At 44.9% G+C, this 24,795-nt stretch overlaps 1 protein-coding gene across 3 annotated transcripts in view; it reads right to left on the reverse strand.

The window, feature by feature from the left end:
• The window catches only part of LOC139000635 (ubiquitin carboxyl-terminal hydrolase 9X), a 272,439-nt gene that overhangs the window by 36,498 nt on the left and 211,146 nt on the right, over nt 1-24,795 (reverse strand). For 2 of the 3 annotated variants that reach the window (XM_070402777.1, XM_070402775.1), the window contains exons 27-33: nt 22,851-22,959; nt 22,152-22,298; nt 17,393-17,539; nt 16,075-16,297; nt 7,636-7,856; nt 5,614-5,804; nt 3,506-3,679 (exon numbers count right to left, since the gene is read on the reverse strand). In XM_070402777.1, coding sequence (XP_070258878.1) covers nt 3,506-3,679; nt 5,614-5,804; nt 7,636-7,856; nt 16,075-16,297; nt 17,393-17,539; nt 22,152-22,298; nt 22,851-22,959 — 1,212 coding nt within the window. The remainder of the gene's footprint in view (nt 1-3,505; nt 3,680-5,613; nt 5,805-7,635; nt 7,857-16,074; nt 16,298-17,392; nt 17,540-22,151; nt 22,299-22,850; nt 22,960-24,795) is intronic. The other variant, XM_070402776.1, reaches the window with a different exon arrangement.

Genomic DNA, 24,795 nt, shown 5'->3' on the forward strand with positions numbered 1-24,795 from the left:
GTCAAGCCCTAAAGTAAAACTTCCACACAGTAAGAATAAATGTGTGCCCATTGATTAACTTTGTGAACTATCAATAACTGAGTATTAAATTTAATTTTTATTAGAAGCCCTATATAAATCAATTTGTCTTTTCATTAACTCCATAACACAGAATGTCTTAACTCTTGATAAATGGTTTGATGTGCAAACACATCCAACCTATCTTAAGAATGACAAAGATCTATATATATATAAGGCTAAGTGACCAACCATCTGTATGACTGACCAACTGACCGGCCAGCATATATGATGCACACTGGCAATTTAAAAATAAACATTGTCGCAAGCATGTGTGATATATATATAAAGCTCCCGCTGGCGCCAATCACGAGTGTGTTTCGATCTGTCATTGTCAATCATAAATTTGGTTGACACTTCTAATATAGAGAAAGGGTGAACAGTGATATTAAAATATTTCTTCAAATTAACTTCCTTTCAATGTGCACGAATCTGTGCACCAGGCCACTAGGTGATGATAATTTAAAGGGCAACTTTTTAATTTCCATAGGAAATAGTGCTCCAGACTGCCAGCTATCTTCCAAAGTTATTTAAGATATTTCAATTATTATTCTAACTATACCATGACAGGCAAATATCTTAAGTAATAACTATTGATTTATGGAAACTGACATTTCATGACAAAATGTCCTAGACAAGAAAAAGTACACAACTCTTGCCCTTGCCAGTTTTGCTCAGTGGTTATAGTGAAGGTGGGAGGACTGAAGGGTTGTCAAGGGCATGTACCTTGGTTGCATGCTTGATCCCTGGCCCCACCTGAGGCACATGCAGGAAGCAACTAATTGATGGGTCTCTCTCCCATCCATGTTTCTCTCTCGCTGTCTCTTCCCTTCCCTTCCACTCTCACTAAAAACTAATTAAAAAATATCATCAGGTGAGGATTAACAAAACAAACCAAAAAGTATACAACTATTTATCACTGGTTTCTATTACTCCTCAATTATTTACTCAAATACTTACTACAGTAATAGTAACAAAAATTTACTGAAAATAAAAATATCCTATCTAATAAGAAAGAAACATGGTAATTAGCCATATGGCCGCTATCCTTCCCACTGGCTAATCAGGGAGATATGCAAATTAACTACCAGCCAAGATGGCGGCCAGCAGCCAGGCAGCTAGAAGCGAACAGGGAGGCTTGCTTGCTTCAGTGACGGAGGAAGCCAAGCTCCCCTGCCTGCCTTGCTGGCCTCTGAGCTTGCAATTTGAAACATTGTAATAAATATAGAAGCTAAACAAAACCCCAGAAACCTCCTTTCAGTCAGCCAGGCTTCAGCCAGCAAGACTGCAACATTGTTTCGAATACAGAAGGTAAACAAAGGCCAGAAACCTGCTTTCAGCAGCCGAGCCTCAGAGAGAAAGCCAGCTCTCAGCTCCAGTGACAGCCATAGAAGGTAAATAAATGCCAGAATAAAAAAGAAAAAGAAAAAAAAGGAGAGGTTTGGAGCTTCAGTCGCCCGCCAGCCTGAAAACAGCCCTCAGCCCCTCACCCAGACTGGCCAGGACCCCGAGTGGGGACCCCCACCCTGAAGCAACAAGATGGCGGCTAATTTGCATACTGAAGGCGGGTGGCAGCAGGCAAGGCTGTCTGCGGTCTGGGACCCAGATCTGTGACCCTGCCAGACGGGCGGCACCTCGGGAGGCTGTCTGCTGTCCCGGGACCCAGATCCGTCACCCTGCCGGGTGGAGGGCAGTGCTTGAGGCTGTCCGCTGTCCCGGGACCCAGATCTGTGACCCTGCCGGGCGGGGGGCAGTGCTTGAGGCTGTCCATGGGACCAAGACACAGATCTGTGACCCTGCCGGGTAGGGGGCAGCGCTTGAGGCTGTGCACGGTCCCGGGACTCGGATCCGTGACCCTTCACAGTGGGGAGGCAGCCATGAGCGCCCAGGAGTGACTGCGCAAGATCCGCCTCCTGGCCCAGAAGGTGCAGGATCGCAGGGACAGCCACCGTGGCGGGCCAGACTGACGTCCTCCTGGCCGCATCATGGGGGTTTGTGGATCGGCAAAGCCAGAGGCCTCCAGTGTGCACATCCCCACCCTGGCATGCGAACATCCCCCAGCACACTGTCACCCTCCCACGCCTGCAACAGTTGTAAACCAAGGCATGCACAAGTTCCCCCCGCCTCTCCACCGCACTTCCATCAACCCGGCATGCCTAACACCCCCACAGGATGTGCACACATCTCCTCTAATGCACTCATGTCCCTTGAAGAGTGTCTGGGTGTTCTGGGTGCTGAGAGTGGGCGCCTTGTGAGATGACAATGAGAAGGCGGAGTGGTGATGCCCTGTTCCCACGGAAGCCAGTGCAGCTACGAGATCACCTCTAGGGGGTTAATGCAGGTGCTGAGGCAGGAGCAGGTACAGACAGACACACTTGGTGGGCGCAGGCGGCCCTCTCTGAGGTGCCTTTGGTCAGGGTTCAAGATCAAGAGCCCAGAGGCAAAGAGGAATTCCGTCCTCTCAGTGAAACAGTGGGATAGTCGGGGCGACTGTAGAGGAGGAATGTGCACTTTGGGTGCCAGCACCCATGAGCGAAGGCTGCCCTGACTGAGCCTCGCTTGCTTGGGGCCTAGCGCACTCCTGCCGGGCAGCGGGTGACAGGACGTGCTTTTCTGAATTAATGAGAGAAAACACTGATTCTCCTGCTGCCCACGAAGGTGGAAAGTGAAGTGGGGAGACATGTGGGGAGTGAGCAAGGTTCCCTGTCTGGGGGTTCCAAATCTGCTGTTGGTTTCTTTCACCGCTGACTAGAGATATACAGGGTGTCCCCCCAAAATGTATATACACTTTGAATACCTACTAATCCCAATGGTTTTAAGCATAAGAAAGGAACAACAATGGAGCTGTTATCTGTTAAAAGTGTGGGCACAAACAGGTAGTTGGACATTCCCTGAGGAGTCTCAGATTGGAAAGGGTGAAGGCCAGACTGAGGAGCCCCTTCTTCCCCCCTACCCCAGTGCACGAATTTCGTGCACCGGGCTACTAGTCCTATATAATAAAAGGTAATATGCAAATCAACCAAAAGATGGAACGACCGGTTGCTATGACAGGCACTGACCACCAGGGAGAGCGCTGCTCAGTCACAAGCTGGGATCATGCCTGGCGAGCACAGCGGCCTGTCTCCGTGGCAGTGTTGAGGATGTCCAACTGTGACCCCACAGGCCTAAGCCGAGTCAGTTGGACATCTCCCAAGGGCTCCAGGACTGCAAAGGACGTGGGCCAGGCTGAGGAATTTGCCCACCCCCAAGTGTATGAATGTCATGCACCAGACCTGTAGTATGTATATATTTCAATAGAACACAGAATATAACTCCTTCACAATTATAGACATTTAGTAGTAACTGGCATGCACTATTTCCATACATAAGTACTAGTGAAGATTTAATTTACATAATTTTTTAAAAGACCTACAGAAAGTATATATTAAAAACATTAAATAGCAATTACCTATGTGGGCAGCCTTGGCAAATCTTCTGATCAGCAAAGGAACCTCCTAGGACTTGACTTAAGAGAGCTGGATGTCCTAAAGCTTTTAGAGCTTCATCTAAACTATCCACCAAAGAATTAAAAAATTCTAAGGCATCATGTTGTTCACGTAGATTAATAGGTTCACCCCAAAGCCTAAGGAGAAAATGGAATAAAACAAGTACTATACTATTGCAGAATAGATGTTTTTCATAACAGAAACCAAAATAACATTAGAAATGAAAGCTGAGTCTTTTTTCTTTTTGGTTAATCCTCACCTGAGGATATTTTTCCTATTGATTTTTAGACAGAGTAGAAGGGAGAAGGAGACACAGAGAGGAACACTGATGTGAGAGAGGCACATTGATTGGTTGCCTCCTGCACACTCTTACCAGGGATGAGGAATCTGCAACCGAGGTATATGCCCTTGACCAGAATCAAACTTAGGATCCTTCAGTTTAGGTGCTGACTAAACTGAGTCAAAATGGCTAGGGCAAATGTTAAGTGTTTATCCCTTCATAAAAGAAGTGGAAACAAACTAATACATTCTATGTATTGGGGGGCAATCATAATGACAGTGAAGAGCATATTAAAAATGGTACTCCTGTGTCAAAGAATTACCATGAAATTATTGGTGTGGCTGATAGGTAGCCCTTGATAAGAGTAGTAGTTGTTTGATAAATCAGTACATTGATGTATTTTGAATTCAAGCAAAGAGATCATTATGAGAGGAAAAAGTCACCCTCGCTTGGACCTTATAAATGCTACTTGGATGGTTAATTCTGCATCAACTTTTAGTGCCATATTGAAAAATTGATAGCTATTTATGCCCAAATAAAGGGATTATTTCCAAAGAAAAAGAGAAAAGATTAGTCATTACTGTTTTAGAGAATGGATTTCATTTAATTTAGTTTTTAAAAAATTGATTTTAGAGAAACAGAAACATCAATCAGTTGCTTTTGCATGTGTCCTGACCTGGCTATAAGCCCTGACCAGGAATAGAACCCAATGCCATCCGATATAGGGGATGACACTCCAAACAAATGAGTGACACCAGCCTGGGCTAGAAAATGGATTAAAAATAGGCCCAGTGCTGAGAAAACAAAAATACCATGTATGATGTAAAAAAAAAAATTGTTGCTAATACCTAGGTCATGTTAGAAGATAACTAAAAACAAACCACCAGCCCTAGCTGGTTTGGCTCAGTGGATAGTGTTAGCTTGCAGAATGAAGAGTTGAGATTTGATTCAGGTCAAGGGCATGTACCTGGGTTGCATATATCTTTGTCTCTCCCCCTCCCTTCCACTCTCTCTGAAAAAAAATCAATGGAAACATATACTCAGGTGGGTGAGGATTCAAGAAAACCCCAAAAATTAAAAACACCACCAAATTTTCTACTGTTATCATATAGTATTCAAACCCATATTTCCATACCCTTAATCTCCCTTCCTCTCTCCTTTTCCCTCTTACTTAATTTCCCTCCCTCTCTCCTTTTCTCTCTTAATTTACCTCTCTCTTTCCTTTCCTCTCCTCCTTCCCTTCCCACCCACCCCTGCCCCCGCCCTCCCTTCCTTCTTTTCACATTTTTGGTTCAGTTGTACTATAGTATTATAATACAAACATATCCACTAGGTCTGGGAAGAAAGTTTTATATATACTTAAATGATTGAAAAAAAAACACCACAGTATTTCATTATATGTAAAAATTATATGGAGTATAAAATTCAACTTTCAGTGTCCATGTACAAAGTTTTATTGAAAGAGCCACACCCCATTATTTACATATTATCTATGGTTGCTTTGTTGTTGTAACAGCAGAGCTGAGTAGTTATCACAAACCATATGATCTGAAATCCTAAAAAATACAGGAACAAAGGAAAACAGTAAATACTAAAAATAGCACAGGAATGCAATGAACAAAATCCAGACTTGGATCATTTTTATTCCCTCCTATTGAGGCAATGATAAAGAAAAAACTTAAACAGAATACTACTAAATATTAAATGAGTATATATATTCTAATATATTTTGGAAGTTTAAAATTAGTATATTGAGTTTTCATAAAACCAAATTATCCACTCATAACTTACCTGAACTGTTTCCAAAATCCTTCGGGCACGTAGTATTGTAGCTGGGAAGCAGCTAAATGACCAAAGATGACCTGAAGGTGTCTTAGGACACCAATATTGTAATCTTCCCTGTCTTCTGTCTTACTTAATGCTGGTCTGTATTCAAATTGATGAGGGTATCCAAATACATCATCTCGGGGATCAACATTACTCTAGAGACCAAAAACATCATCGATGAAGTTATATAATATAACTTAGAGAGTACAGTGAAATAAGTAGAAACAAATAGTGAATAAATGATTTGCATTATTTTATAATTTGTATATCTATAGCACATAACTTTCATTTTATAATGTTAGTATTTATACAAACTATTTCATAGGAGAGTCATTATAGAAATATCATAAAAGTATAATACTGAACATTTATTGAAGGTTGTATAATATGAAAGAGGTAAAGGTGAGTAGATTAAACTAGAGACAAAGGAATGTTTGCAATATGTAACCCTGGGGAAGTAAGTTACCTAGCTTTTCTAGGTTTCCATTTTTTCTTATAGAAATAACACATTCTTCATATATTATACTAGAGGACTGGTACATGAAATTCATGCACTAGGGGGTGGAGAGGATCCTCTCAGCCAGGCCTGCACCCTCTTGCAGTCCGGGACCCCTTGGGGGATGTCTGCCTGCTGGCTTAGGCCAGCTTCTGGTTGAGCGGGGCTCTCCCTAGGGGAGCACACTGACCACCAAGGAGAGTTGAGTGTCTGCCCCCTGGTAGTCAGTGCGTGTCATAGCGACTGATGATTCCACCATTCGATTGATTTGCATATTACTCTTACTATATAGGATTGGATACTTTGGACTGATGGCCTGAATATCTATTATTGTTAATTAATACTGTTAATGAGACCATACAGCATTATTTAAACTAATGAAAAAGTCTGTTTCTTTACCAGAGAAAAATATAAAATACCCTAAGAATCAACAGATCATAAATCAAAAAAGGCAGAATTTAAATATACTTTGAAACAAGGGTGGAGAATCTTTTTTCTACCAAGGGCCATTGGGTATTTATAACATCATTCCTAGACTATTAAAAATTATCAACTTAAAAATTAAATTAAATTAAATTAAATTAAATGCTATTATTAGGTCAAACATTTAATTAACTCACCCATTATTATTGCCTTGGTAGGGCTAGCCCAAATGATTTTGTGAGTTTTATATGGCCCATGGGCCGGACATTTCTCACCCCTGCTTTAAAGCATTAAAAAAGTGAAAATATAACCTAATTAAAAAAGAAATGAACATATTGCCCAGAAACAGTTGCATAGGGTTGAGTGTTCACCTATGAACCAGAAGGTAACGGTTTGACTACAGGTAGAGCATATGCCTGGGTTGAGGGCTTTGTCCCTGATCATGCAGGAGGCAGATGATCAATGATTCTCTCTCATTATTTTTTATTTTTAAAATACATTTTTTATTAATTTTAGAGAGGAAGGGAGAGGGAGAGAAATAGAAACATCAATGATGAGAAGATCATTGAACAGTTGCCTCCTGTACACCCCACAATGGTGATTGAGCCTTGTAACCCAGTCATGTGTTCTGACTGGGAACTGAAACCTGACCTTCTGGTTCAAAGGTCGACGCTCAACCACTGAGTCATGCCGGCTGGGCTCTCTTTCATTATTGATTTTTCTATCTCTCTCCCTTCCTCTCTGAAATCAATAAAAATATAGAAAAAAATTGAACATATTTTAAAAATAATGAACATTTTATGACTGTACAAACAACAAACTAATTTCTGGAACATAAAACATGATTATATCAACTGCTATATAAGAAATAAATAGAAAATCTGTGATTAAAGATTAATTGCAGTTTAAATTCTATTAATGAGCACTATAATATGCCAAAGGTACTCAAAGATTTTTGTCCTATCGTCAAATGCAGTTCAAAAAAATCTGACAAGAACTATAATATTCAAAGAGAAAAAATAAGATATTAAAACACACAAAATGCAGAATTTATAATTAAAATTTACCTCATTGTCCCGCTTTTCATCACTGAACATATCGTCATCTATATTACTACCTGTGCTTTCAATTGCAAGAATACTGTTCCTGATGGAAGGAATCATGTATAGCTGCTGGATCACAGAATTCATGTAACAGGTAGCACCAGCATTTTTGAGTCCCACAAATCCTTTTGGTGGGCGAGGGCCAACAGGTGGTAGATATTCCCACTCAGTAAGTGCTTCACAAGCTGAGAGAAAAAGAAAAAAAGATTCTCGGAACATGAACATGATTCTGTCCCCTGGCAGCTCTGTTGTGCTGACAAATATTGGCAATAACACCATCACTACTACAGACACTGTGAAAGAGAACACTCAATTTTTCCCCTAATAACGTGTCACTGTAGTACAGAACTGTTTGATTAGTCTATATTTTTATCAATATGTTTTAATGACAATCTTCATAGAAAGCCATATAGGTGGTATAACATTAAATTTCTTTTGTGTCATCATAGATTTACCTTATGTACTTAGTTAGGTGTGTTCAATTCATTGGGGTCAGATCTTTTAATAAATCAAAATGTTACATCTGAATCAAAATGTTATACTTCACATTTTAATTACATATTAAAGTTATTTAAAACTGTTTAGATTCAAGTCAGGGTCCCGTATCACAAAAACTGTAATCCTAAAGTGAGTATCTATTGTAGCTGTGTAAGGCCTGCAAAATCATTTGGTCTGGCCCTGCCAAAGAATTAGGTGCTGAGTTAAACGTTTGACCTAATGCAGAAGGCTTATTTTTTAAGTGGATAATTTCATATGGCCTGAGAATCCTATATAATAAAAGGGTAATGTGCAAATTGACCCTAACAGCAGAACAACTGGGAATGACTGGTCACTATGACACATTGACCACCAGGGGGCAGACGCTCAATGCAGGAGCTGCCCTCTGGTGGTAGTGTGGTCCCATAGGGGGAGCTCTGCTCAGCCACAAGCCAGGCTGACGGCTGCCTCTCCCATCTCCTCAGCAGCGCTAAGGATGTCGGACTGCAGCTTAGGCCTGCTCCCCGCTGGCAAGTGAACACCCCCTGAGGGCTCCCGGGCTGCCAGAGGGATGTCTGACTGCCAGCTTAGGCTTGATCACCCAGGGAGCGGGCCTAAGCCAGCAGGTGGACATCCCCCGAGGGGTCCCAGACTTCAAGTGGACACAAGCCCGGCTGAGGCCTCCCCGCCCCCCAGTGCACAAATTTTTGTGCACCGGGCCTCTAGTCTATATTATAAAGATCCCGTGGCCATAACGCCATAATGATCAAACAATTGGTCACCAGGAAGTGCACTGATGGATCCCACAGTGGTGGGATCAAAAGGGGCTGCAAATGTGGTGAGGCGCGTGTGGGTAGGCAGGGCTATGAGTGTGGTGGGGCAGTGGGTGGGTTATGCATGCGTGGGCAGGACTGTAAGCACAGTGAGGCACGTGGGTGGGCAGGGCCACGCAATTTCGCACACTGGGTGTCTAGTGATTTATAAATATCCAAATGGCCCTTAGCAGAAAAAAGGTTCCCTACCCCTGATATTATTTATCTTCTGTATAAAAGTAAAAACTGGTTTTCATACACCCAATGTTATTTTGAGGAGTAAATGAGATAGTGTATTTAAAAGGTATATAAGAGCTATGTATCACTTTACATCATATTCCAATTACCATAAAAACAAACATCATAACATGAACCACTACTTAATAGTAATACTGAGCTGCAAACTGTAGTTAATAAAGACAATAAGATTTTCATGTGCAGATAGATATATACTATGCGCTGATATATTACTAAGTGCCAAAATAAACAAAACCAAAGAGAAGCACGCTACGTGTGGTATACACTCAAGTGTACAAAAATATTTTTAAAAAAATATATTTTATTGATTTTTTACAGAGAGGGATAGGGATAGAGTTAGAAACCTTGATGAGAGAAAAACATTGATCAGCTGCCTCCTGCACACCCCCCACTAGGGATGTTCCCGCAACCAAGGTACATGCCCTTGACTGTAATCGAACCTGGGACCCTTGAATCTGCAGGCTGATGCTCTATCCACTGAGCCAAAATGGTTAGGGCCAAAAATATTTTTATATCCTTATGTTGTGGGCTGTTTCCTATTTAAAATTATTAAATGAAAAGCCTTATTTCATTATAAACTAAGACACACCCACCCCCACACACACTAGCCTACTCATGCACAGGGTCAGGATGATCAATATCACTGTCTTTCACCTTCACATCTTGTTTTACTGGAAGGTTTTCAGGGGCAATAACACACGAGGCTGTCATATCCTTTGGTAACAACACTTTCTCCTAGAAGACTTCCTGAAGAACCTATATGAGGCGTTAGGAGGTGCCATTCTTTTATAAATATGTCCAAGGTGATTTGGTTTCTTTCTTTTATTCATGACAGATTTTGCTTGTAAGTACATAGATAATGCTATATTCCTGTATATTCCTATCTAGGTCTGCAAACCTTTCAGTGTGGGTTCCAAGTTTTCAAACATTTTAAGGAGCTAGTAAGTAAGGTCTGCAAAACCTTCTGCTAAACCTTTCACTGTGAATTTTCTTGGGATTCTTCTTTCTTTTTATTTACAGGGTCCTTTTTTTTGCCTCTTCAGTTATGTGTTCCTGTTCCTGTTTCAACAAATCATTAGTTCCTCAGAAATCACCTCTAGGATATTCTCAGTGTCAGTCCCATCCACACCAAGGTTAAAGCTGTTTGCATTGACAACCAACCCCTTGTTGATTTTTGCAACCATCTTATCCTTGGCAAAGCTTTGAAGTCATGGATGAAACTCTTGAGTGTGTTCCCATATGACATTCATACACTTTTTGGTGACATCACTCCAAGGTCAAGCAAGGTTTTTGATGCCATCATTGATAACTGTAATTCTTGTAGATTTTTCCAAATACACCAGTGTTTTCTTAGTGTTTCCCTCAGTTGCACCAATAGCCTGGGCTAAGGTCCTTTGCCTCCCTATTTCTCATATAAGTCCCTCACAAGTGGGGGACTAGATCTTAGTGGGAATTCAAAACTGTTATACTAGTAAATCCTTGATCCATTGGTTGGATCAGAGGTGGTGTTTGGAGGGTGAAACACCAGCTTGATTTTGGGATGAAGATCACCAATAAAAACAATATTATCAACAAGCAAAATCTTGAAAGCATGTTATTTTCTAAACAGAGAACTTCTCCACTTCACTGGCACACCAATTCAGGAGAGCATCTACGAAAAGCTGGGCAATCATAACTTCTTATTGCTCCTGTAGTACACTGATAGTGTGTTTATTGATATGCTTAAAGACCCTGGCTTCTTACTGAGCCAGCTCACAAAGGGTTTTAATTTGTAGCCTGCAGCATTGCATCCAAGCATGTATTTTCTGTCCTTAGAGGCTCTGAAACCTGACAATGACTTGGCTTCCTTATGGATAAAAGTCCCCTTAGACATTTGGTTCTAGAACAGGGAGGTTTCATTCATATTGAATATTTGTTCTGGGAAGTAATTTTTTCCTATAATGAGCTTATCTAGAATTTCCAAAAATCCTTCAGCAGGCTTTATAGTAACACTTGGAGACTCACCACTCACTATCACTTTATAAAATAACTATTCTTGAATTGTGAAAATCATGCAGAGCTTTTGGTATATTCAAAATTGTAGTTGGATACTGTCTTTTCTTTTGACATTGCAAACAACATTTTTTATTTGGCTTTGACTATAATGGGTGCTCACAATGATATCAAGCCCTTCTTAAATTTTTAATAGTCTGGCTGTCTTCATGAAGTAGATCATTAACAACTTCTATCATCTTGTTCTTGTTCTTCAAGATTGTAACTTTGGCAGAATGGGACATGCTTGACTTAAAGCAATAACCATCACTGACATTCCACCATTATGGCTCTTAATTACATTTAATTTAATTTCAGATCAATCAAATTTTAGATGTGGCCTCTTACTGATAACATTAGTAGTAGATTTTGTACACTTAGGAGACATGGTGAACAAAGTGTTAATTACACACAAGAGAAAATGATGCAATTAAGGTATTTAATAGACATGATGAAATGTTTATGTACAAGGATGCTGACATGTTTCATAATGTTTTGTTTTGTTTTTATTTTTTATTTGTTTCAGAGAAGAAGAAAGACAGAGAGAAAGACAGAAACATCAATGATGAGAGAGAATCATGGATTGATTGTCTCCTGCATGCCCCACTCTGGGGATTGAGCCAGCAACTTAGGCATATGCCCTGATAGGAAATCAAGCTGTAACCTCCTGGTTCATGGCTCAACCACGGAGCGATGCCAGCTCGCCATAGCATACTCTTTTATAGCCAACTGTTTTTTTTTAAAAATATATTTTATTGATTTCTTACAGAGAGGAAGGGAGAGGGATAGAGAGTTAGAAACATCGATGAGAGAAACATCGACCAGCTGCCTCCTGCACACTCCCCACCGGGGATGTGCCCGCAACCAAGGCACATGCCCTTCACTGGAATCGAACCTGGGACCCTTGAGTCCGCAGGCTGACGCTCTATCCACTGAGCCAAACTGGTTAGGGCAACAGTTTTTTGTTTTGTATGTGCTACACTTTTATATGACGGTCAGCACAGTTAGTTTATTTACACCAGCATTACCAAAAGTAATGTCTTAAGTCATGACATGACAGGTAAGATGTCACTAGGTGGTAGAAATTTTTCAGCTCCATTATAATCTTACTAGAGGCCTGCTGCAAGAAATTCTTGCACAGGTGGGGTCCCTAGGCCACCACGTGGTTTCCCCCTTTCCTCCTCCTCCTTCCCTCACTGCTGCACCACCACCACAACCACCATGGCGGGCGGCGGGCCAATTGGATTCTGTTGGCTGGGGGAAGGAATGGGGCATGGGAATTTGGCTGCTGGCCCTGAGGAGGGAACTGGCCCTTGCCCCCCTGGGAAAGGGGCTGCATCCACTGTCACCCACTCCCTGCTCTGTGCATGACGGGGCGGCGCCCCAACTCCCCAATCAGCCCTGCTCTGAGCCTGACCAGGGGCTGCACCTAGAGATTGGGCGTGCCCTCTGCCACCTGGGAGCAGGCCTAAGCCAGCAGGTCGTTATCTCCCGAGGGGTCCGATCAGGGGGTTGGGGCACCGCCACTGTCACACTCAGGGCAGGGCTGATGGACAGGTTTCCTGTCCCAGCCTGGAGCCCGGCCCCGAGTGGGTGATCAGGGCCTACTGGCCAGGGCTAGGACCCCTGGAGGTTGGCTGGCTGGGGGGTTGGCTGTGGGAGTGCACTGACCACCAGGGGCTAGCTCCTGCATTAAGCATCTGCCCCTGGTGGTCAGGGCATGTCATAGCAATTTGTCGTTCTGGTCGTTCGGTCATAACAGTCACTTAGGAACATATATATATACACTAGATGACCCGTGCACAAAATTTGTGCACTGACAGGGTGTTCCTCAGCCCAGCACCTGCACCCTCACCAATCCGGGACCTCTAGAGGGATGTCCGACTGCTGGTTTAGGCCTGGCAGTAGGATATCCCTCTCGCAATTTGGGACCGCTGGCTCCTAACTGCCTCTGCCTACTAGCCTGATCGCCCCTAACTGCTCTCCCCTACTGGCCTGATCGCCCCCTAACTGCTATCTCCTGACGGCCTAATTGCCCCTAACCACCTCTGCCTCGGCACCCACCACTGTAGCATTGTCCAGAAGGATGTCTGGATGATGTCCAGTCTAATTAGCATATTACCCTTTTATTAATATACTAGCGACCTGGTGCACAAAAATTTGTGCACTGGGGGAGGGGGGGCAGAAGGGGGGCCCCCCAGCCCGGCCTGTGCCCTCTTGCAGTCTGGGACCCCTTGGGAGATAACGACCTGCTGGCTTAGGCCTGCTCCCGGGTGGCAGAGGGCAGGCCCAATCCCTAGGTGCAGCCACTGGTCGGGCTCAGAGCAGGGCTGATTGGGGAGCTGGGGCGCTGCCCCGTCATGCACAGAGCAGGGCGGATCGGGAGGTTGCGATGCCACCCTCAGTCACCCTTAGGGTAGGGCCGATTGGGGGGTTGGGGACCGCCCCCTATCACACTCAAGGCAGGGTCGATGGGGAGGTTGCAGCGCCACCCACTGTCATGCACAGAGCAGGGCCCATCAGGGGGTTGGGGCGCTGCCCCCTGTCACGCACAGAGCAGGGCGGATCAGGGGGTTGGGGCGCTGCACCCTGTCACACTCAGGGCAGGGCCAATGGGAAGGTTATGGCTCTACCCCGTCACACAGAGAGCAAGGCCCGTGGAGGGGGGTTGGGGCGCCACCCTCTATCACCCACAGAGCAGGGCCGATCGGGGGTTGGGGAGCCGCCACTGTCACACTTGGGGCAGGGCCGATCGGGGGTTGGGGAGCTGCCACTGTCACACTTGGGGCAGGGCCGATGGAGAGGTTATGGCTCTACCCTGTCACACACAGAGCAGGGCCTGTGGGGGGTGGGGGAGTGGGGGCGCCGCACCCTGTCACACACAGAGCACGGCCGATCAGGGGGTTGGGGAGCTCCCCCCTATCAGGCACGGAGCAGGGCAGATAGGGAGGTTGTGGCCCCACCCCCTGTCACACATAGAGCTGCAGGGTGATCAGGGGGTTTGGGTGCTGCCCCTTGTCACGCTGATCCCGGTGTCGGGAGGCATATTACCTTTTTACTATATAGGATAGAGGCCTGGTGCAGGGGTAGGGGCTGGCTGGTTTGCCCTGAAGGGTGTCCTGTATCAGGGTGGGGGTCCCCACTGGGGTGCCTGGCCAGTCTGGGTGAGGGGCTGTGGGCTGTTTTCCGGAAGCGAGTGACTGAAGCTTCCAACCGCTCCGTGTTTTCTTTCTTTTTTTTATTTTTTATTCTGGGCCAGCTTTAGCTCTAAGGCCTGGCCACTGAAAACATCGATACAATGTTGCTAAAGCCCGGCTGAATGAAAGCAGGTTTCTGGGGTTTTGTTTATCTTCTTGTTTGCAACATAGTACATAGTTGCTTAGAGTTACAACTCAGAGGCCGGCAAGTGAGGCGGGGATTGTTGGAGTCCTCCTTCACTGCAACAAGCAAGCCTTATGTTCGCTTCCAGCTGCCTGGCTGCCGGCTGCCATCTTGGCTGACAGTTAATTTGCATATACTCACTGATTAGCCAATGAAAAGGGTAGCAGTCGTACACTAATTACTGTGTTTCTCTTTTATTAGTGTAGACTAGAGGCCCAGTGCACAAATTTTTGTGCACTCAGAGGGGTCCCTCAGCCCGGCCTATGCCCTCTCGCAGTCTGGGACCCCTTGGGGATGAATACCTGCTGGCTGAGGCCCGCTCTCCGGGGGATTGTGCCTAAGCTGGCAGTCAGACATCCCTCTGGCAGCCCGGAAGCTCTCAGGAAATGTCCACTAGCCAGCGGGGAGCAGGCCTAAGCTTAAGTCAAACATCCTTAGCGCTGCTGAAGAGGTGGGAGAGCCTCCCACCACCACTGCTATACTGGCAGCCCTCAGCCTGACTTGTGGCCGAGTAGAGCTTCCCCTGTGGGAGCACAATGACCACCAGAGGGCAGCTCCTGCATTGAGTGTCTGACCCCTGGTGGTCAGTGTGTGTCACAGTGATCAGTAATTCCCAGTCGTTCTGCTATTAGGGTCAATTTGCATATTATGCTTTTATTATATAGGACAGAGGCCTGGTGCACAGGTGGGGGCCGGCTCGTTTGCCCTGAAGGGTGTCCCAAATCAGGGTGGGCGTCCCCCTGGGGTGCCTGGCCAGCCTGGGTGAGGGGCTGATAGCTGTTTGCAGGCTGGTCAAGCCCCCGTCCCCACCATGGGGACCCTCACCCCATGGAGGTTTAGCCAGCCTGGGTGAGGGGCTGAGGGCTGTTTTCAGGCTGGCCAAGCCCCTCTGGCAACAGAAGCTCCCAGCCTCTCCTTTTTTTCTTTTTATTCTGGGATTTATTTACCTTCTATAATTGAAAATTTGTAGCCTTCAGTGGAGCGCAGAGCCAGCCAGGGTGGGTGGAAGGGAAGCATGACTTCCTCCATCGCCAGGGGCAACCCAAGTCTCCTACTCACTCCAGCTCTGTGGCCATGGCTTGCTGAAAGCAGGTATCTGGCATTTATTTGTCTTCTATAATTGAAATTTGTTGCCTTCAGTGGAATTCAGAGCCGGCCGCGGCAGGCAGAAAGCTTGGCTTCCTCCATCATTGGGGCAATCAAGCCTCCTGCTTGCTCCAGCTCTGTGGCTGCCGGCCGCCATCTTGGTTGGGTTAATTTGCATATAGGCGCTCTGATTGGCTGGTGGGCATGGCTTAAGACATACTGAAGGTACGGTCAATTTGCATGTTTGTCTTTTATTAGTGTAGATTATGCATACACATAAGAACCAAAACAAACCCAGAACTTAAACATGTAACTACTATAAACCAATAAAACCATCTTTACAAGTTAAAATACTTACTAGTTATTGCTGTGCCTATGTAGTACATTTCAGTCAAATAGTCTACTATCTGTTTGAGATTCCTCACACAGTCAATGGCTAATGCCACAAGTAGTTCAAAACCAGCACTGATGGTAGCTGGTGAACCACAGACTGGAATAGCCTGCTCAACTGGCAATTCTCCATTTCTCATACATTGTAGGTAAACTTTTGAAGCAGGAAAGATGAAATCATCAATTAATTCCTAAAGAGTTAAAAGAAACAGATCACTTGTTAGCATAATGTATGTTTTAGGAGAAAATATCCTTGGAAGGAAGTATTTTTAATTAAATATCTCAAAAACAATTTTGAATTTTCAAATTAAAAAAATACAATTCGATTTCAAAACAGTATTTACTATAATAAACATCATCCATTTCCTAGATATTTAAAATTATTAAAAAAATTGACTAGAATTTAAAATATACATATAAGTAAGTCTACTATCTTAATTACACAATAAAATAATACACTTTTCCTTGCATTGCAAGATATACCTGAGGAAATTTATTACACACACGTCATAAAAGATTAAGTCTTGCAGGATAAACATTCTCCTCAGTTTAAAGTATCATCAAATAAAAATTCAGATTTACTTAATAGCAAAATCACTAATGCTGATTAACTTTCTAAAACATTTAATCTGAACTTTGATTTCTAGTTAACTTAAAAATCTCTTAAGAGAGGGAGGCAGCCCTAACCGGTTTGGCTCAGTGGATAGAGCATTGGCCTGTAGACTGAAGGGTCCCAGGTTCGATTCCGGTCAAGGGCATGTACCTTGGTTTCGGGCACATCCCCAGTAGGGGGTGTGCAAGAGACAGCTGATTGATGTTTCTCTCTCACTGATGTTTCTAACTCTCTATCTCTCTCCGTTACTCTCTGTAAAAAAATCAATAAAATATATTTTAAAAAAAAGAGAGGGAGGCATACATGTAAAAAAAATATTTAACATTCAGAGATAAGGTTTTTGTAAGATAAAGAAAAAAGGTCAAGATGATATCATAAAGATAAAATATAATATACAGCTAAATCTAACAAACACTTAAAAGGTCACAACCAGTTTAGGCCTGGCTGGGTGGCTCAAGTGGTTGGAGCATCATCCATCCCCTGAAAAAAAGACTTGATTCCTGGTCAGGGCATGTTGTGGGTTACAACTGATCAAGGCCTCTCTCACACAGATGTTTCTCTCTCTCCCCCTCCTTATTTTCTAAGAAATAAATGAAAATATATCCTCACATGAGGAGGACAAAGAAAAAAAAAAAGGATTATAACCAGTTTAGTACCTACATTTAGAACTTACTTTAATGAGATTAGCACCTCCTTTTTCACAACCAATCTGATACTTTTTTTCAGATGTTTGAAAGGCCAGTAACTCTTTTGTTATCCCAAGGTGGCCTTCCAATATAGGCTCTTCTATACCTGTTTCACCTGTGTTTTTAACATTATCCTGCCAAAGACAAAACATTACAAGGCCTAACTACAGGAAAGGAAGACAAAAGAAGTCAGAACAAAAAAGATCTGGCTGGGAGTGACACCTCAGATATAATTTCCCTAAATCTTACCAATTCTTATTTTATAGAACTCTATCAAACAGTAAATCTGAATAATTTCACTCTAAGAAGACAGACAGTGGCAATGTCTGAAGATATGTTTGATTTCACAACAGAGAGAAATTACTAAAGAACTATCTAATGATTACAGGTGATGTACAGCTTAACATGCTACAGTGTACAGTTAGCACAGCCCCTCAAAACCAGGAATAATCTGATCCAAAATGTTAATGGTGCCAATATTAAGAAATCATATTAAAAAAATTGGCTTTATAAAGCACTGGGAGAATGCTAATCTAAAAGCCAAAAAGCTACACATTTCAGAACTATATTCTCATAGAACTCTATATAAGTAAAACGTATTAAGCAGATAATATAAATGCTAATTTATTAGACTTTTTTATTTTTTAGGCCACCAAAAATATTGGTTGCCTCCCCTCAAAAAAATTGGGAGCAAGAGAAATGATCAGACTCTTGCTTAAAAATAATTTTAAGAATCTTCATTAGCCCTGGCCCATGTTACTTAGTAGTTAGAGCATTCGTCTGCGCACTGAAAAGCTTGGGTTGCATTCCTGGTCAAGAGTACATACACCTGGATTGCAGGTTCAATTCCCAATTTTCGTTGGCCCTTCTGTGGGAGGCAACCAATTGATGTGTCTCTCTCACATCAATGTTTCTCTCGCCCTTGCTCCCAGTGTCTAAAAATCAATGGAAAAAATTTCCTTGAGTGAGGATTAACAACATAAACAAACAAAAAAATCTTCATTAAAAGACAGTTTGTAAATGTAAAAAAACACCAAAATGAATACAACTAAATATCATTTTCTAAAGACATTTGCATATCAGGGCACATGCCCTGATTTCAGGCTCAGTCCCCAGTGTGGAGTGTGTAGGAGACAGCCAATCAGTGATTCTCTCTCATGATTGATGTTTCTCTCTCTCCCTCTGTATTCCTCTCTGAAATCAACAAAACTATCCTATCTAATAAAAGACAAAAAGGGTAATTAACTGTACCTCCGCTACACTTCCCATTGGCTAATCAGGGCAATATGCAAATTAACTGCCAACAAAGACGGCAGCTGGCAACCACGCAGCTGAAGTGAACATGAGGATTGCTTGCTCCAGTGATGGAGGAAGCCAAGGTTCCCCACCTGCCGTGGCCCGGCTCTGAGCCCGAAAGCAACAATGTTTCAATTATAGAAGCTAAACAAACTCCAGGTACCTGCTTTCAGCAGGCCGTGGCCACTGAGCTGGAGCCAGCTCTCAGCTCCAGTGATGGCAACAATGTTTCAATTATAAAAGAAAAATAAATCCCAGAATAAAAAAAGAAAAAGAAAAAAAGGAGAGGCTGGGAGCTTCAGTTGCTGGCCAGCCTGACAACAGCCCTTAGTCCCTCACCCACACTGGTCAGGCACCCCAGTGGGGACCCCCACCCTGAAGGGGGTGGGACCAGCTGCAAACAGTCAGCAGTCCCTCACCCAGGCTGGCCAGGCACCCCAGCGGGATCCCCAACCTGACAGGACACCCTTCAAGGCAAACCAGCCGGCCCCCACCTGTGCACCAGGCCTCTATCATATATCGTAAAAGGGTAATATGCAAACTGACCCTAACAGCAGAAAGACTGAGAATGACTGGCCACTATGACACACACTGACCACCACAGGGCAGATGCTCAATGCAGGAGCTGCCCCCTGGTGGTCAGTGCGCTCACACAGGGGAGAGCTCTGCTCAGCCACAAGCCAGGCTGATGGCTGCGAGTACAGCAGTTGTGGTGGGAGCCTCTCCTGCCTCCTCAGCAGTGCTAAGGATGTCTGACTGCAGCTTAGGTCTGCTCTCCGTTGGCAAGTGGACATCCCCCGAGGGCTGCCGGGCTACCAGAGGGATGTCTGATTGCCATCTTAGGCCCAATCCCCCGGGGAGCAGGCCTAAGCCAGCAGGTATTCATCCTCCGAGGGGTCCCAGACTGCGAGAGGGCACAGGCTGGGCTGAGGGACCCCCCCCGCCCCAGTGCACAAATTTTTGAGCACCGGGCCTGTAGTCCTATATAATAAAAGCACAATATGCTAAATGTCCGGTCATCTGTTCAACCAATCAAAGTGCAATATGATAATGATATGCTAAGGTCACTCAACCGCTTGCTATGACGTGCACTGACCACCAGGGGGCAGATGCTCCAATCGGTAGGTTAGTTTGCTGCTGGAGGGGAGTGACATCTTAGATATAATGAGATGGACTGGATACGCCCTGGAACCCTCCCATGTACCTCCTGGACCGGATCGTGCACCGATGGGGTCCTCAGCCTGGCCTGCGCCCTCTCACAACTCAAGACCCCTTGGGGGGTGTCGGAAAGCTGGTTTCAACCTGATCCTGTAGGCCAGGTGCACCAGGCCTCTACTCTACACTAATAAAAGGGAAACATGCAAATTGGTGTCACTCCGCTACACCCACCAGCCAATCAGAGTGACTATGGAAATTAACCAACAAAGATGGCGGTTAATTTGCATATGTAGGCACGGAGCGAAGACTGAAGGCTCCTCCAGTGGAGTGAAGACTGAAGACTGAAGAGGCCTGGCTTCTCCGCTGCGGCCGGACCAAAGGCTTGGGTTCCGGGTGCCAGAGAAAAATCGGTGCCAGCAGCCAGGGGAAGGAAGGCTTATTGCGCAAATCTTCGTGCAACAGGCTTCTAGTCTAGTCTAATTATAGACAAACATGGTACTTGACCGTACCTTTGCTATGCTTCCCATTGGCTAATCAGGGTGGTATGCAAATTAACTGCCAACAAAGATGGCGGTTAATTTGCATATAGGCGCAATGCTGGGAGGTGAAAGCGGAAGGTCAGAAGAAGCTGCCTGCCGCTGACAGTGATCTGAAACCCAGGTGGCAGGCAAGATCCGGGTGGCAGGGCAAAGGCGGAGAACCTGGGCCGTGTTTCCCTGGCGTGAACTATGCAGCTGGGAGAGGAATGCCGGGCTGCTGGGAGCAGGGCGGAAACGTCCTGGGGTGGGCATCAGGCAGCCAGAAGTTCCTGCTCTGTAGCTGTTTGCTCATTCACTTACTTGCTCATTCATTCACTCATTCACTCACTCACTCAGCAAACCCTCTCAGATCCCTGGCACCAGGCAGGCACTGAAGTTGAAGCAGGATAAGACCGAGCTATGTCCTCAAGATGTTAATAATTCAGTATGTAGCCAGGAGAGGGGCGCAGGGCCGCTGGGAGCGGAGAAAGAACTTCCAGGGGTTTGCATCAGGCAGTTGGGAGTGAGGCACGAACCATGCAGCCAGGAGAGGGGCACTGGGCCGCTGGGAGCAGGGCGGGAACTTCCTAGGGTGGGTGTCAGGCAGCCGGGAGTGGGGCCAGTAGCTGTTTGTGCATTCACTTACGAGCTCATTCATTCACTCATTCACTCACTCATTATTCACTCACTCACTCAGCAAACCTTCTCAGATCCCTGGCACCGGGCCAGGCACAGAAGTTGAAGCAGGATAAGAAAGACCTATGTCCTCAAGATGTTAGTAATTCAGTAGGCCGAAGCAGGCACATGAATGAGGCAGTTGTACCCACAGATGCACTGTTCTGGGTTTGGTGAGGGCTGTAACTAATGCCGACTTTGTTCTCTTGATAAAATGGGGCCTTGGGATCCAGGCCGCCCCAAGCCTGTAGGCCTGTGCCTAGGCCAGGAGCGGCCAGGGTCCCGGAACATGACAGAGGGTGCAGGTCGGGCTTACCCCCCCATCCCTTACCCCCCCACCCGAGTGCACAAATTTTTGTGCACCGGGCTACTAGTATATATATAAAAAAGGATCCCAATATATAAAAAGCCAAGGACTGTCACTACCGAAACAACCGGACAGATGACTGAACAGCAGGCTGCGTGGAGCAACCAACCTGGCAGGGGGGTTAGTGAGGGACGACCAAATGACTGAACAGCAGGCTGCATCGAGTGACCAGGCTGGCAAGGGGCAGGGAGTAGTTAGGAGTGACCAGGCCGGCATAGGGGGGCAGCTGGGGGCAACAAGGCTGATGTGGGGGGGCAGTAAGGGGCAACCAGGATGGTAGAAGGTGGTAGTTAGGGGCAACCCAGGCCGGTGGAGGAGGAATAGGGGGCAGTAAAGGGCGATAAGGAAGGAAGGCAGAGGTAGTTAGGGGTGATCAGTCTGGCAGGGGAGCCAGTTAGGGGAAATCAGGCAGGCAGGCGAGCAGTTAGGAGCCAGTAGTCCCAGACTGTGAGAGGGATGTCTGGATTGGAGAGGGTGCAGGCTGGGCTAAGGGGACTCCCCCCCTCCCCGCCCTTACACAAATTTCACGCACTGGGCCTCTAGTATTTATATAAAATTTGTTGTACAGTCTTTCTACAAATAGTGAATTATTAGTTCATCAATGGATAGAACATATTTTGTTTGTTTTATTATTCCCATGGGCTTTTAACATAAATTATCAAAATTATAAATTCTTTTAAAATAAGGCAAATAATTTCACAGTGAAAAAATAAACAGTATCATGTAACATACCCTAATATTTTTGAGCCAATCAATTTCATTGTTGAGAAGAAATTCAGCATTGGGTACATTAATATTGCTGTTGTATGCATAATTAAGAAGGTGCCGTAGAAGAGTGAAATAGTCATCTGAATTTTTACTGCTCTCTCTTGCTATACTCTGAAATATAATAATTTATACAGTATGAATTTACAAGTCCATACTCAAAATTTAATTTTTCTAAAACAAAGAGTACTGGTAAATGAAGTGGCATTGCCTTACATCAATAACATAAAACAATAAAATGTTTGATTTCTTTTTTCCCAAGAATATATATTTTTTCCTTAAGTATTTATAAAAAGCAAATGAGAACAAGTCCACAAATAGTATAAAACATGGGTCCTCAAACTACGCCCTGCAGGCCACGTGCTGCCCGCCGAAAACATTTATCTGGCCTGCCGGGTGTTTTTGCCACCGCTGTGTGCATAGGAATTTGTTCATAGTTTTTTTTTAAACTATAGTCTGGCCCTCCAACAGTCTGAGGGACAGTGAACTGGCACCCTCTTTAAAAAGTTTGAGGACCCCTGGTATAGAAAATAGTGGGAAAGATTACATTTCTTAAATATTTATTGACCTAATTTTAATAAAAGTTAAAACTGTAATTTCTTCAATGTCCTTCATTTTAAGGATAAAGCATATTGATAATTCCATAAAAATAAAAAAAAATCTCACCTCCAAAACAGTAAAGAGCAGAGTAACAAAGAAAAGCAGAGGCCCGTGTCCTATGCAACATCTGGTGCACATTAAAAAAAACTGCTCCTGTGCCAACTGACGAATAGTTCTGAAATAAAAACATTTTCTATGTGATTTATTATTTTCATTAAATAAAAACATTCCAAAATTGTTTTATCTTTGACTGGGAGGATAAATAATAACAGTAAAAATATAAGCTAACCCCCATTATCATTTAACAACATTAAACATGACAACTTAAGCTATATTTCAGGGAGTTAAATCTGAAATAATAACCATATAATATAAAAATCACTATGTTAGTTTAATATTTAATTTCTTAGAGTCTAATATGTGGTGTAAATCAAGGGTGGGACAAAAACCATGTAAAGGACAAGTAAACGTGAAAAAAACATATCTTTACTTTTATTTATGTAAGTAAATAAAACACATCTTTATCTAAAACTTCTTTTGCAAATACCCCTACAGATACAATACTAGATGACATCTACAAATGCTATAAAAGGTGCATGTGCTATACTTTTTTGTCCTCCCACAGAATTGTTTTCAATGAACTATATTATTCTACAGGCCCAGTGCACAAATTCATGTATGGGTGGAGTTTGGCTGGCCTGCCCCCGAGAGCGATTTGCTGGCTGGGGGAGAGGAGCTGTGAGCTGTTGGTCGGTCCCACCACCTATCAGATTCTGGGGAGCCAATAACAAGATGGCAGGCTGTGGATCGTTCTGGTTGCTTAGCTTTTATATATATACTAGCGGCCCAGTGCACAAGGGTCCCTCAGCCCGGCCGATGCCCTCTCGCAGTCTGGGACCCCTCGGGGGATGACCACCTGCTGGCTTAGGCCCGCTCCCAAGAGGATTAGGCCTAAGCTGGCAGTCAGATATGCTTCTGGCAGCCCAGGAGCCCTCGGGGGATGTCCACTTGCTAGCGGGGAGAAGGCCTAAGCTGCAGACATCCTTAGTGCTGCTGAGGAGGTGGGAGTGGCTCCCACCACCACCACTGTACTGGCAGCCGTCAACCTGACTTGTGGCTGAGCAGAGCTTCCCCTGTGTGAGCGCACTGACCACCAGGGGGCAGCTCCTGCATTGAGCATCTGCCCTGTGGTGGTCAGTGTGTGTCATAGTGACCAGTCATTCCCAGTGGTTCTGCTGTTAGGGTCAATTTGCCTATTACCTTTTTATTATATAGGAGTGCCTGGCCAGCCTGGGTGAGGGGCTGATGGCTGTTTTCAGGCTGGCTACAGCCCCTTCAGGGTAGGGGTCTCCCCTGGGGTGCAAGGCCAGCCTGGGTGAGGGGCTGAGGGCTGTTTTCAGGCTGGCCACACTCCCTTCAGGGTTGGGGGGGTCCTGCTGGGATGCCTGGCCAGTCTGGGTGAGCGGCTGATGGCAGTTTGCAGGTTGGCCAAGCCCCCCAGTGGGGACCCTCACCCAATGGAGGTTTGGCCATCCTGGGTGAGTGGCTGATGGCTGTTTTCAGGTTGGCCACAGCCCCTTCAGTGTGGGGGTCCTGCTGGGGTGCCTGGCCAGTCTGGGTGAGGGCCTGAGGGCCGTTTTCAGGCTGGCTAAGCCTCCAGCAGGGACCCTCACCCCATGAGGATGTGGCTAACCTGGGTGAGGGGCTAATAGCTCTTTTCAGGCTGGCCACAACCCCCAGGAACCCAAGCTCCCAGTAGAGGCTGGCTGGAAGCAGGTATCTGGGATTTATTTGTCTTCTATAATCAAAACTTTGTTGCCACGAGCAGAGGCCTCCGCCGGTTCAGGGCTGGTGGGAAGCTTCGCTTCCTCCAGCGCCCGGGCAACTAAGCCTCCTGCTTGCTCCAGCTCCGTGGCTGTCGGCCACGATGTTGGTTGGGTTAATTTGCATATAGTCGCTCTGATTGGCCAGTGGGCATGGCTTAGGGCATAGTGAAGGTACGGTCAATTAG

Source organism: Myotis yumanensis, unplaced genomic scaffold, assembly GCF_028538775.1.
Source record: "Myotis yumanensis isolate MYYU_CA2020_CCGP unplaced genomic scaffold, mMyoYum1.0.hap1 SCAF_24, whole genome shotgun sequence".
Taxonomy (NCBI): Eukaryota; Metazoa; Chordata; class Mammalia; order Chiroptera; family Vespertilionidae; genus Myotis; species Myotis yumanensis.